The sequence below is a fragment of the Amblyomma maculatum genome, chromosome 9 (assembly GCF_055883805.1).
Source record: "Amblyomma maculatum isolate TAMU_Amacu chromosome 9, ASM5588380v1, whole genome shotgun sequence".
Classification (NCBI taxonomy): domain Eukaryota; kingdom Metazoa; phylum Arthropoda; class Arachnida; order Ixodida; family Ixodidae; genus Amblyomma; species Amblyomma maculatum.
In genome coordinates, this window is record NC_139352.1 from 39874203 (window position 1) to 39888696 (window position 14494).

At 50.0% G+C, this 14494-nt stretch overlaps 1 protein-coding gene across 1 annotated transcript in view; it reads left to right on the plus strand.

Annotated features, from left to right (window-relative positions):
* Nucleotides 1-14383, plus strand: part of LOC146178894 (protein shifted-like) — a 61071-nt gene extending 46688 nt beyond the window's left edge. Inside the window, exons 4-7 of the mRNA XM_084580064.1 lie at nucleotides 2137-2280; nucleotides 9957-10061; nucleotides 13538-13633; nucleotides 14367-14383. Coding sequence (XP_084436190.1) covers nucleotides 2137-2280; nucleotides 9957-10061; nucleotides 13538-13633; nucleotides 14367-14383 — 362 coding nt within the window. The remainder of the gene's footprint in view (nucleotides 1-2136; nucleotides 2281-9956; nucleotides 10062-13537; nucleotides 13634-14366) is intronic.
* The last annotated feature ends 111 nt before the right edge of the window (nucleotides 14384-14494 follow it).

The window sequence follows — 14494 nt, forward strand, 5'->3', positions numbered from 1 at the left end:
TGCACTACGGCACCTCTTTGTTTCCTTTTTCACTCCCACCTTCCCCCCGTTCCTTAGGCCGCGGTTTAGTTGTCTACAGAAAAAAGTATGATAGATGCTGCACTTTTCTTTTCCTGCGAGCCAATTTATCACTATTATTACGGCCAGCCGTGGTGGTGCAGTGGCAAAACGCCCGACTATTGTGCCGAAGTTTCGATGGAGGCGAAACGAAATGGCGTCTGTGCGCTGTACGATGTTAGCGTTGTTCTTGTTGTGGCTGTAAGAAGAAGGAAAAGAAAATGCACGGGCCTGCTACTGGCTCTGTAGCTGAGCCCCCTCCGCTGCCTCGTGCAGACAGAAGAGAAAATAAAGAAAGAAAAGGAAGAGAGAACGAAAGACGCGCCCGCAACAACAGCCGTAGTCCACCACCAAAGCGGTGGCGGGTGCAATTACAGCCTACAACAGATAAAAATTCGGTAGCAGGCTAGCCCCCGCCGCAAGCGGCGGTGACCCACCTGCCCCAGCCCCGTCAGGGGCGTACCAGGACAACAATCTTGCGAAAGCAAGCAAGGTGAAGTGTCTCCAATGGAAGACGACACCACCTGTTAGGGTGCCTCGATGCGCGCGTCCTCGCGCCCTCGAAGGGTGGAGACAACTCCGCCATATTTTCACCCACCCTTCTCATAGCGCTTCAGGAGCGTTCCTGTTATCTGGAATCCCAATCTTGAACGCGCGCCTAGGAACACCACTCGACAGGAGCGATGGCGTACCATCCAAACTCACACTTCTCGGAGAAAGTGTGAGATACTGTGCCTTTCCTCCAGAAGTCTCATCTTGTGTAGTTTTCCTGCCATCTGCAATCCCAAACTTGAACGCACGCTACGCTGAAGAGCCGACTTGGTAGCCCAGCTTTTGCGCTGGTATGATATCAGTAGTCACGTAAGCGCAACTACCGGACCATGCTACGCTGAAGGCTCGACACCTGGCGTAGTATTGCTTTCGCAATAAAATTCGGGGGCAGGCTAGCTACCGCCGCAAGCGGCGTGGACCGACCAGTCCTAGCCCCGTAGGGCCAGGAACAGCCGCCCTTCACCACCTCCCAATATCAGTGTCCGTTAAAGAACCCCAGATGGTCTAAACTACTTCGGAGCTCTCCACTATGGCACCTCTTTCTCTTTCCGCTTTTACTTCCACCTTCCTTATCTTAAGGCGGGTTTCAGGTGTCCACGAAAGAAGTTTGATAGATACTTCGCCTTTCCTTTCCTGTCAACCAACTATATTATATATGTTCACCGCCCTCTTCGCCCAGGCGTCTAGGTTTTGCTGCGTCGGCTTCGGCAACTTGACATTACTTGCCAGTCTCGTAACTGTTATTATTGACGTCACTTGCGTTCAAAGTTGCGTTCCCGGAGACGCTCTCTTCCTTTTTGCGAATGCACCAGCCTTGGTCGACCTGTATCATTGTATGGAGAATGTCATAGGAGTACTTAACATAGTGAAAACCGTCGTGCAGAAGCTGCAGGAAAGTTGTTGTTGTGGCTGTAGGAAGGAGAAAAAGAAACTGTACGGGCCTGCTCCTGGCTCTGTAGCTGAGCCACTTCCGTTGCCTCGTGCAGACAGAAGAGAAAACGAAGAAGAAAGAAAAAGAGGGAGAGAAAGACGCGCGCCGCAACAGCGGCCGTCGTCCACGACCGAAATGATGGCGGGTGCAATGACGGCCTACAACAGATAAAACTTTGTGGCAGGCTAGTTCCCGCCGCAAGCGGCGGTGACCTACCTGTCCCAGCCGCATCAGGGGAGTACTGCACTAGAATTTCGTTATTAAAAACGTCAGAATGGAAGTTGATCTTAAAGTATATGTGGAGTGTTTAAGGAAAGCCAGCCAATAATTATTAAAATACAATTTTTTGAGCACTGCATTTCTTCATCGTTAACCTGGGGGTCTGTAACGTTCATTGACATGCTGCGCTTTTTGCCTCCATCGAAAAACAGCGGCTGTGGCCGGGATTCAGTTACGTGTCCTTAGGATCAGCAGTCGAGCGGCCTAACCACTGACTCATCACGGCGGGCTATTCCGAGTGTGGTTCTCGCAGTTTCACGTGGCCTATAAACTGTTTCATAAAGTGTTTCAAGTACTAATGTTATTTGCGCGTACAGTGTTCCAGGTGTTCCTGCCATGCCTAGGCAACGTCACGGGCACCGCTTCATTCGGAATCGGGCTGCGGATACAGAATGAGAGAGGGCGCTACCTGAGCGGAACGCCAATTCGGCTGCGGCTGCAAAAGCAGTGCGCCGACAACCGTGAGTGCCTCTTATTTTTAAAGCAAGTTTCACTGCGCGATGTATGAACCACGGTCAACCTTGGGCGCTTGCTTGACCTTCAACAAGCCAGAGGTCACAGTGCAGCCATATATCTTAACCATGGTACCCCCTATGGTGTACTACCGCTTCACCTTTGACGGCTGCAGATACGGCATCACGTGTTCCTTCTTGCAGTTGACAGCGTCCTCGACTTCAGTCTTGTCAATTTATTCGCTGCAGAACCATGTCTGTTCCTATATGTCTAAACCTAAGGGTAACCAAAGCAAATCCAAATAAAACGACGCTTGTGCTTCGGCTAACAAGGTTTAGCAGCGTCAAACCTCAGCCAATGTTTTTGCATGTACTCCGGGCCCCGAGAATACTAGGTATGTAATATCACGAAAAATAATTTTCGCTGCTTCATTGTTCGTTTTACAAAACTACTGTCGAACGCAGGGGATGTTGTAATTTTGCAAACTTTGCGGCGACAGGTTTCATGCCCTGTTTTCCTGGGCGTTCAAGCATCAGTGCCATCTCTTGATTATAATAGCCAACTCTTCCCCTTGCTTCAGAATCACATTTATTAATTGCTTCCTACGCCCACATCGACTATTTCCAGCAGCCGTAGAAAATCGGAATGATGGACAAAGTTACAAACTCTCTCGGATAATTTCAGGCGTTCAGCGCCGCCGCATGACAGTTGGTGTCAACCGCGCAAACTAGAAGCATTTGTTCAATTTCCTGGCTTTGCAAGGTCATGTTCGCCGTTCTGCCGGGTCGGCTTCGCTGGCGTAATGCAGAGGTTTCAACGCTTCTAATGAATGGATGAGAATGGAGTGATGTCACACGTGATTAAGAGTTAAAAGCCAGCTCGCAGACGCGGAAAGTCCTTCACAAACCTGAAAGAGTATGACTGCTTGTTGAAGAACTACGGAATGAAGTTATTCGACCGCAATCTCCTGAACTGAGCGACACCCACCCCCCAAACTCAGTATTTTCCATCCGATTGCCCCACCGCCATTGCGCAGTGGTTAAGATGCCGACTACTGTGATGGATTACCTGGGTTCGGATCCGACCGCCGGCGGCTACGTTTCAATGGAGGCGAAACAGAGAGGCGTCCGTGTGCTGTGCGATGTCAGTGCACGTTAAGGATAATGTAAACAAGTTCCGCAGGGAAGGCTGAGAGAGAGAAAGAGGAAGTGCTTTTGCGGACCAGCAGTCTCCCGCCGTGGGTATGTGCCATTTTGTCTGAGGTCATCATCATCATCTGCAAGCTAACCACGACCGCTCCGGTCCTAACTGCTATGAGAGGCTGAACTCCCGCTTAACATTTGGTGGAGGTCGCGAGATTCATATTCCATTTTTTTCGCGATAAAGCTCCGCAGCCTCCGAATTCCGACCTCATTGACTGACTCCAGCACAAGCACCTCTGGGCCTGCTTCCTCAGCACCTTCTGTGCCATGCTCCGGCGTGCTTCGCCAGCGGGACCCGCTGGTCTTCAGCTGTACCGACTATTAGGACATGGAAGACTGGCTTTCGTCATACGAACGTGTAAGCATTCACAATAAGTGGGATGACATTTTTGAGACTCAGCTATGCAATCTTATACCTTACGCAAGTAGTCAGGTTATGGTACACCAACACGAGGCTGACATCCCACCTTGTGCCTCGTTCAAAGCTCGCTCCGCGGATGTCTTCGGTCGCCTTGATCCTCAAAAGCACTTCCTCTTTCTCTCTCAGCCTTCACTGTGTAACTTCTTTACAATAATAATAATAATAATTGGTCCACAGGGAAGGGAAGGTGAAGTATCTGTAACACATTCTGTGGACTTCTGAACCGCGGCGTAAGGGAAGGGAGGAAAATGGGAGTGAAAGTGGAACGAGAGAACGAGTAGCATTAGTGGAGGGCTACGGAGTATTTGGACCACTTGGGGATCGTTAAGGTGCACTGTCATCGCACAGCATCCCTAAATATCCCCAAGGGGTAGATAAACAACGGGGACATTTTGACAGCCTAAAGTGGCATTTGCCGCGCCATTTCGGCTGCCAGTAACTGTCAGTTATGACTGAGACCACACCATTATTTGTCTTTGTGAGTGTTTATTGCGCTGAGGTACTAGGAGGCGTCTGTAGTACTTTCACATCATTTCCTTGCTTTGGTACCTGGTGATGTGACCAGTCACTGTTGGCGCTTCCTTTCTGCCTCCCTTGCTTTCGTGCCAGGCGAAGCATTGCGCCGTCGCAAACGCTTTCATTCCGAATCCCTCGCCTTAGTCCCAGGAGAAGCCTGGAGCCGCCGTTGACACATTCGTTCATTGATCTTCCGTCGTTTGGCTTTGGGGGAATCCGCCTTCCTGCGCTGATACGAACCGCTACCATTGTCAGATGGGGAGGGGGCTTGACACGCAAAAGTGCCGTGCCCCAGAGTCTCACATAATTCATCAGCCCATCATCATCCGTTCAACACCTCCGGCAGCCCCCCCCCCCCCCGCCCCCCTAGGGCCAAGTGGGGCCTGGGGAAGCGTTTTTTTCGAGGTGAGGGCCCTACCCGGACAAGGGGGCCGCCGCGCGATGCCCCCACAGGAGTGAGCTGCATCAAAAACGAAAACGGTCTGCAGCGCCATCGTGGCATTGAGCCCGGACCTTCATGATTACACAAGTGTCCCCAAGGGCGACCGTTCTCCGCAGTGGAATTATATCGACACAGAAAGCGTTCCACCAGTAACCGAAAACATCACAGATGGTCGACACAAAATCTCCGAGAACTTCCGCTCGCCGAGAATGCGACGATCCTGCTGCAAGTGAAACCAGCCCTCCTTCCGCACCTTAGCAGTTACCATCGGCGGGCACGCCTACCGCGCCAAGGTGAGCACCGACGGTGGGCGGGCCCGTCAACACGTTGAACACAACGTGTTTAATAATCGGTCCAGTCACCACGTTCGTATCCGTTCCGTTATCCTGACCGAAATCTGTATTCGTCGGGCCGTCTTGTACCTCTACGAAAACGAAAAAAGTATGGAAATGAGGCGGCTTAGGTAGTTTACACGGTAATATCTTTATCTTATCGCTGCTGCTAGGAAGGCCAGCGTTCTTCAGCGACAGCTCGAGCTTCGTCCGCGTTTTCGTCTTCACAACTTCGTCGTCTTCGGCGACGTCTCCGTTTTCCTCTTCTTGCTGCTTTTTCACAGGTCAAGTATCTCTTACAATACTCCTCCGGTGAAAAGACGCCATCCTGGTGGATTAAGCGGAAGCCACGACAGCAGGGTCATAATACGGTTTGAGGCGGTCAATGTGGGCAATTTCATGTCCTCGGCGGCGGTAATCTGTTGAAGGCGTGAGGTAATTAACCGAAGTTTGTTAAAGCACACAATAGGGTCCTTGGTATCGATTCAGAAGCTTGTGCGACTGGCCTGAGGTAAAAGAGGGCACCAATAACCACACCAACGAGTCGGGACGATAAGCAGGCGGCAGAAATTTAAACCGGCGAGGTTGGTTTTCTGGTGGTACTGGTTTCGAGCTGGGATTTGACGTGCGATCTTACGGCACCCGTAATAGGCAGTGGCTTAAGAAATGGGTGTCAGTTCAGAGAAGTCGGGACGGTAGGGTAGAATCGTGTCCATTGTGCAAGAAGGTTCCCGGCCGTGCAGAAGGAAATAAGGCGAGAAACTGGATGTCGCTTTCATAGCAGAATTGTACGCATAGGTTATATATGGTAATACACGGTCCCAATTGGAGCGGGTGGAAGAAACATCCATAGACTTCATATCTCCGAAGGTCCGATTAAATCGCTCGACCATTCCATTTGTCTGGGGATGGTAGGAAGACGTCGTACGATGAACAAAATTGCACTCTTTAAGAAGAGCTTCTCAGACAAAAATATGCGACCACGGTCACAAGCAATTCTTGTGGCGCACCGTGACGCAGGATGAGGTTCTCAAGGATGAAACCAGCGACGTCGCGGGCAGTGGCAGCCGGTAAAGCAGCAGTTTCAGCATATCTGGTAAGTTGGTCGATGGCAACAATTATCCACTTATTGTCGGCGGAAGAGCAGGGAAGAGGCCCATAAAGGTCGATTCCAACACGCTCGAATGGCCGAAGTGGACACATATGAGGTTGCAGGGGAGCTGGAGGACGTAGTCGGTTCTTGCGACACTGACAGTTGATGCAAGAGCAGACGTACTGGCGAACAAAACGATACCTGCCCTGCCAGTAGTAGCGATGACGCAGGCAAGTAAATGATTTCAGAAATCCAGCATGGACGCACTGTGGATCGTCGTGATAGCTAGTGCAAATGACGGAGCGGAGATGTCGAAGAATAACGAACAGCTATTTTCAGCCATCAGAGATGTAGTTTCGGCGGTAAAGGAGGTTATCAGAGACAGTAAAGTAATGGCCTTGACGTCGGAGAGCTCGAGAATGGAGGCACGTTGATTGGTTGACCAGAACGTTCATGATTGAAACAATCCAGGAATCCTTGCTCTGCTCACATGCCATATCCATGGTTTCAAGAGATGAGTGAGGCGGGCGACAGAGTGTGGTTCAGGGTCAGAGGTCACAGGGAAGCGGGAAAGGGCATCTGCGTCGGAGTGCTTGCGACCAGAGCGATAAAGGACACGAATGTCAGTCTTGTAAACGAAGAGCCCAGCGGGCGAGGCAGCTGGATCTTTGAGATATGACAGTCAATACAGAGCTTGGTGATCGGTGATGACATCGAATGGCCGACCATATAAGTAAGGGCAACATTCAGTGATGGCCCAAACAATCGCCAGACATTCTTTTTGTGTTACTGTATAGTTGGTCTCTACTTTGGTCAGGGCATGACTTGCGTAAGCAACGATCGACGTACTCGGGTAAACTATGGTTTGCGCTGAGCGAGAACGGCACCAATACAGATGCTGATGATATCCGTGTGAAGCTCGGTAGGAGCGCGGGGGTCGAAATGACGTAGTATTGGTGAGAGAGTCAGAAGTCGGCAGAGTGTAGTGAAAGCGTCATCACATCCAGGTGGCCAGGCAGACAAGTCGGTGCTCTCTGCAAGACGATGGGTCAACGGGGCAATAATTTCGGCAAAATTTCCGACGACAAGCAAATACTTATAAGCTACGCAGTTGTTTCAGTGAGGTAGGCCTGGGAAATTCCGCCACCGCACGAAGTTTGGCAGGGTCCGGCAGGACTCCGTCCTTGGACACGACGTGACCTAGTAAGATCAGCTGTCGAGCACCAAACCGACACTTTAAATTCAGCTGCAACCCTGCATCGCTCAGATATCGAAGAACACTCCCGAGGCGAAGATGAGATCGAGTCATTCGAGAAGATGACCATATCATCTAGGTGGCAGAGATATATCTGTCACTTCAGCCCACGGGGGGATGCTGTCCATCATGCGCTCAAATGTCGCTGGAGCGTTGCTCAAACCGAAAGGCATGCCATTAAATTCATATAGGCCGTCAGGCGTTATGAATGCGGTTTTCTGGCTGTCGGCTTCAGCTATCGGCACCTGCCAATAGCCAGAGCGCAGGTCCAGAGAAGAAAAAATATTCAGCTCCCTTCAAACAGTCAAGGGCATCATCGATGTGAGAAAGGGAATAAGCGTCCTTCCTAGTAATTTTGTTGAGCTGACGGTAGCCGACGCACATCCAAATAAATCTGTCCTGGAGCACGACGGGTGAAGCCCGGTGGCTGTGAGAAGGCTGGATCCCTCCGCGCTCGAGCATGTCACACACTTGGTCATCGATGACGCGGCGTTCAGCGGCTGAGACTTGGTAGGGGCTCTGACGCAGTGGTGCATGGAGGTTGGTGGAGATAAGGTGGCGAGCCGCTGTTGTACGTCCCAACGAAGTTTGATGAGAATCGAAGAAGGCGCTGTATCATTGAAGCAGGGTGACGAACTGGTCGCGCTGGGTAGGCGGCAGAGATGCGTCGGCAGAGCGGTTGAAAATGTCAGATGACCTGGTCGAATCGGTGACGTCAACAGGAGGAGCGAGGGCGGTAATGTGATGCGCCACAGGGTCTGCACGAACACTAGAGGCGTCGGCAGGATCAATGATATCAACAGTGCCAAGCGATTCTTCTCGAAGTAAAGTCGTTGGAAAAGGCAACGGGTTGGTGACGTACAGAAACTGTGCCAATTGTGTGCTACTGCCACCAGAAACTGCGAGCACGGCATGCGGGAGAATCACATATTTGCGATGAGCACAACGGACAGACGGTGTGTACATTACAGAAGCGTCAGTGATGGCGTCACAGGTCACAGGCACAAGAACAGAAGAGGAAGCAGGGACAGCGATGTTATCGGCAGCGAGGATTGGCGCAGCTGCAGAAGGGGTCGTGTCTACGAGAGTGTTACAAACGGCAACAAGTCAATGTGAGCATGTGCGCAGTCGATGATGGCATGATGCTTGGACAAAAAGTCCGATCCGATGATTATTTCATGAGAAGAGTGGGCGAGAACAATGAATTCAATAACGTAGGAGAGGCCTTTTATGATGAGCCGTGCGGTGCATGCAGCAAGTGGTCGAATCTGTTCGGCACTCGATGTTCGCAATGAAATATCGGGAATCGTCACTTTCCTAAGTTTGCGGCACAAGTTACAGCTAATCACGGACACCGCAGCACCAGTGTGTCAACAAGCGCATCAACAGGAATATCTTCGACGAAAACCTCAGTAATGTTTGCAGGTCTTGACACAGTTACTGAGGGCGCAGTTCTTGCCTCCAGAGCTGCGGCGCCTAGTTTTCCGGCTGAACGGGCGGTGATCGGCGGGTCATAGGAGAGCGGGACCGGCGGCGGGGAGATGGCGACCGGTGTGTATCTGAATCGGAACGTGTGCAGAGTGATGAGAAGGCGGACGACCGGACTCAGGTTCGGAAAAAGGTACGTCGTATGCTGGAGCCCGCCCGTAGTCATAAAAACGAGATTCACTTGCACGGCACGACCGCGCCACATGGCCAGCTACATCACAGACATAGCATATCGGGCGGTTATCTTGCGTGCGACACGGATTCTGATTGCGGGGACCGGTGCGAGGCCGAGTAGGCTGCATAGCTGGCACTGGAGGCATGGGCTACTGCCGATTGAAGATGTGGTTCGGGGGCGCGTAGGTCGGCTTGTAATTTCGGCGTACGTCAGTGGAGCGGTGATCACAGGGGGTGGGTTGGTAGTTGGCAGGATCTCAGCAACCTGCTCTTGGATGACACGCTGTAGAGGAGGCGACGGAGCGTGATGAGTCGGGCCGGCAGGTAACCAAGGACAACTGCCGAGCCACTGTCTCCCGCACAAACTGTTTTATTTGCAGGAGAAGCTATGGTGATCCTGAGGAGCCGAATAATCTAGTATGCCCGCATATCCGCTGTGGTCCCTACGCATAATGTCGAGATGTACCGCGCACGCAAGAAACATGCATATGTGAGGCCCTGACTGGCAACTACTGTTTTTGCGAACGCCTCGTGCCGCCACTCATGTCTGAATACACAATGAAAGCCTGCTTATTTTATGCGTAAATATTAGTAGCGAGTGTGTTTGTGCATATCTTTTCTTCCCTCCTCGCCGTGTTCTTGTAAAAGCTGCGCAAAGACTAGACCCCCCAACTCATACGATGTGAGCCATCGTCCTGTGCAGGTGTGTTGCAGGGGACATGCTTCTGGAACCACAGCTGGTCCTCTGCTGTTTCACGCAGGTCCAGACCCGGAGTGTGATCGCAAGTGTGCCAACGGGGGCCGCTGCAACGCCGACAAAATCTGCGAGTGTCCCAAGCGGTACATGGGACGCTACTGCCGGACAGGCAAGTGCCTCTCTTGTTCCAAAATGTGACGAGTGTGACAGACTTGTGCAAGACGGTCGTTCTGTAGTATGATACATGTGGCTCATTCACATGCAAGTTATAGGGCAGTCCCATCCATCAAGACTCCGAACGCAGGCCGAGTCCAGTTGTGTCGCGGGGATGGCAGCGGTTATGTTACGTCACTGTCTATTATCGCCATTTGGAGCTTCAAGCAAGCTTATTTTTGTCGAGAATGTGATATCTTAAGCAGGACGATTCGGACCAGGGTCAAGAAATGCTTTCTCCTTTTTACTGTGCGGGATAGACAAGTGTCTGTGTGGTCTGTGCGGACTTGCAAATACCAAATAGATCTGTGCGACATTCATTGTTTATACCACACAGGCTGTTAGCTTATTTGAAAATAGTATCAATAAAAGCAACGTCCAATTCAATTTTGGCCACGCAAGGCTCGTACAGGAGAAACATAGCACAAGTTTTTGTTTTGCGTGCTTACATTGGTAAATATATCCGTACAGCGCTGTTGGACGGGATAGTCTATAACTAGTTTATTGGTCCAAGCGTAAACTGACGCGAAAATTCGTTTTTAGCGAAAGCGACATGCAATACGTACAAGCAAAACAATTGCAGTATAAAATTACCGGAAAAATTATATCGCTATAACATAAACGTGCATCACTACATCTTAAGAAGGCGGATAAGAAGCAGTAAATGTTGTATTCTCTTAGTGGTGTTTATCGATGGGAAATCGATAGCATAGTCATTTTTACATGCAAGATGCTTGGTTAAACATTATTGACGATAAAACAACAATATTCTGCTATTGGGAGCAGGGCACAGAACTCTGCATTTAACGTATGATCTACCAACTTAATCACGGCGGCGCGTGTTCAATTTTCTATTTTCGAGTTTATCTGCGTTGACTGTCGCCTGACATAAGGCGGATGGATGGACGTTAGCAGTGCCCCTTTGAGTCTTTGTTGTGGGAACCTGTAAACCAATTTACATTACGAATGACCTTGAAGGGCTTGGAAAGGTTAAAGGAGCCTTCGCGCGCGGAACACGCTTAGTCAGGTGTCCACCAAGAAGTGAGAGACACTGTGCCTTTGAGTTGAGAAAATGACCTTGAAACGTGCTCGGTGCATAGCCAGGAAGGTGTCCACTGAAAATTGAGAAAAATACTGCACCTTTCAAATCCCAAAAATAAAAATAAATGTATGCTTCATGCTGGAACGTTAACGTAAGTACGCACGAAAGGTAACGCTTTCGCTTGTGTAACTAGGTTCAAGCCATAATGCGCCAGTTTTGCTAAGTGGTGGCAAGCGATGAAACTGCGACACGATGAAATAGGACGACGTGATGACATGATGATGAAATAGTATTTAATGGCCAGCGGGTCTGGCGCGAACCCCGCCCGTACCTTTGCCAACTTCGTCGTCTTCATAATCGTAGTATTACTCGCGACCACCGAGCGGTCGTCCCGATCGATTGCTTGAGATATGAAGCTTGAAGTAACGATAAGCACAGACAAGAATAGATGAGATGCTTGTCATTACGATGATGGGGAGATGTGACGAATGCTTGTCCCCGGAGCTTCAGGTCCAGCTCGTCATAAACCGGAGGTGAAGACCCGCCATGGTCCTGCCGGGCGGCTTGCGGCGTGAGGTGTCTTGGCTCCAGTGGTTGTGGGATCGCTTCTTTGTGGAGTCAGTCGGTTCTGGTCTAGGCTGGTCGTCATGTGTTGTGGTCAGGGATGGCTCGGGGACGGGGCGGTGGGAGAGCGGCTGGCTAGAATGGGTCAAGTTGGGTTGGCTGAGCTGGGGTAAAGCTGAGCAACAGAGTCGTCTGCCGCAGCCCGCGATTAATACGAGCGAAAGGCATCGCTCCAGAGGCAGAATGACGAGGGGTGATGTATTCCCGCACCACCGCCAAGATGTTACACGATGGCAAGCGATGAAGCACGGCGACACGACAAAATAAAATGAAGTGACGACATGACGATGGGATATGATTTATTGGCCAGCGGGCTTGGCACAAGCGCTCCGCACGCACCATTGCCGCTTCGTCGTCTTTATACTTGTAACAGTATGTCTTAACAAGCACCTAGTCCCCACTCACTGTCAGCTCAAATGTTAACGAAGACATGCATTCTGGCAGTCCTAGTGTCATAAGTAGCATCAGGGGGTTCTCGCACAGCTGTCGCCTTCATCTTTCGGTCACGTTCCACTTTGTACTTGGCTGTGGCTAACACCCTCAGGGCTAGGTGGCCAGGCTCCACGCCACACATAAAACTCGTAAGTGAATGATTGGATAGTCGCTACTTTGGCACAAATGGTGCAGTAACGTACGCGAACTGTGGAGATCCTGAGTTCGCATCCCACTTGCGGCATGTTTTTTCGTCTCCTTTCTAATCAATTACCTTAAATGTTAAAACTGGTTACTGTAATACTGTGATATCCTCTGTTAAGCACCACAAGTAAAGATAAACTTATTTCACTGTGCTTTCCTTATTTTCAATGATTTCTCACTGGCATAATATGTGTTTTAACTAACTTTTCTTCTGTACCTTTGTCTGCACTGTAGAAGAACGTCACTGTTGAAGACAAATGTAAAATGGTCACATGCATGAATCAATTAAGGATTAAAGTTAGGAAGGCACGAAGAACGGCGCACTGTAAACACAGAAAGTCTGTTCGAGGTGCTGACTTGCAAATATTTTTCCGAGCCGAAGCTATCAGCATAAATACCAAGTGGAAGCACCAAAAGTTACTGGGGAATGCACTGGTCTTTTTACGTGCAGAAATCTGAAAGCATCGTGTGTTTCGTACCTAGCTCCTTTATGAGCTCGTACTGCATTTCGTTGTTTCTCCGACGCCGGCAACTTATATATTTTAGTGACTACTTTTTATCAGTATTTATTTTATTTCTCATTTATTTTTGGTCCTTATTCTTGGTGCTTTTATTATTTCTAATTGAGATTTTTACTTCTTAAACGACATTTATCTCTTCTTACCCAGTGTTACACTTATCCTTTCCCTCAATGCCCCCAGCTTACGCTAGAGTAGGAGAATCATAGACTGATTCTCATTAAGTCGGCGTTGTGTAGTGGGTAGTGCTCTCCGATAGGGCACGGAAGGGCGATGGTTCGAGCCGGTGCGTGTGGTCGCAATTCACTCATTTTTCTTTTCTTTATCACTCGTAAGGACAAATCATTTCAGAGCTCATGGTGTCACATTCTGTTCAAGTCACTCATGAGGCAAGGAATGCGTTTGCTTAAAAACATCAAGGGCAGATAATGGACATCTGCTGTTCTTTTACTAGATTATCCACAAGTCAGCGCCTGCTAGTCACCCGCGTGTGAGCCAAAAGTGCGTCGTTCTTCGTGTTAAACTTGTCAGCTCAGAGAGCAGCACCAGCGGCACTCTGCTGCTGCTGCGAGTGGGGGGCGGGAGCTCTGATCCTGGTCGCCTGCCCAGCAGCGCTGTGCTATCCACAGTGCATGAACGGTGGCACCTGCGTCGCCCCGGGGGTCTGCGACTGCGCCGTCGGATACCAGGGACCTCACTGCGAGGGAGGTGAGTACCCTGCACTGCCCTCTGTCTGCATGCTCACGTGAAATGCGAGTGCGCTTTCTGCCGGTGCATAGAGCGACGAAGAACCCGGAGTTTCAAATGTTGCATTCGTGATTCATTTTTCACCACAATATAATCCTAAACGATTACAAAACGGATCCATTGAAAGGCTCGAACATTTTCTTTCATACTTCCAATATTTAAAAAATGCAACGTTGGCTAGAATCCCAATACCGTGCGCAAGCAGCGTTGCATAAACTTTTGGTGGAGATAAGCCTGGTAAGCCTACAACAGATAAAATACGGTGGCAGATAAACTTTTGGTGGAGATAAGCCTGGTAAGCCTACAACAGATAAAATACGGTGGCAGGCTAGCCCCCGCCGCGAGCGGCGGTGACCTACCTGTCCCAGCCCCATCAAGGCCAGGATCAGCCATCCTTCACCACCTCCGAACTCCCCGGTTCAGCATGCTATGCGATGTCAGCGCACGGTAAAGATCACTAGGTGGTCGAAATTGCTCCGTAGCCCTCCACTACCGGCTTCCCTTTATCTTTCCACTTTCACTCCCATCTCCCTCCCTTCCCTTACGGCGTGGTTCAGGTGTCCACAGAGCAAGTGCGACAGATACTGCGCCTTTCCCTTCCTTTGAATTAATTATTATTCGTTACGTTACGTGTAACTTGAAATAAAAAGCTTTATTTTCTGCATTATTCTGCGCCTTGGTATATGTGTCACAGTCTCATCTAGATATTGATCGGCGCCCGTCAGCGTATGTGATTCACGCTTATTTTACACGAGGGTTCAGGATAATCTTTCGTTTCAACAAATTAAGGTTGTTGTTTTGGCTCTAGGAAGAAAATGCACG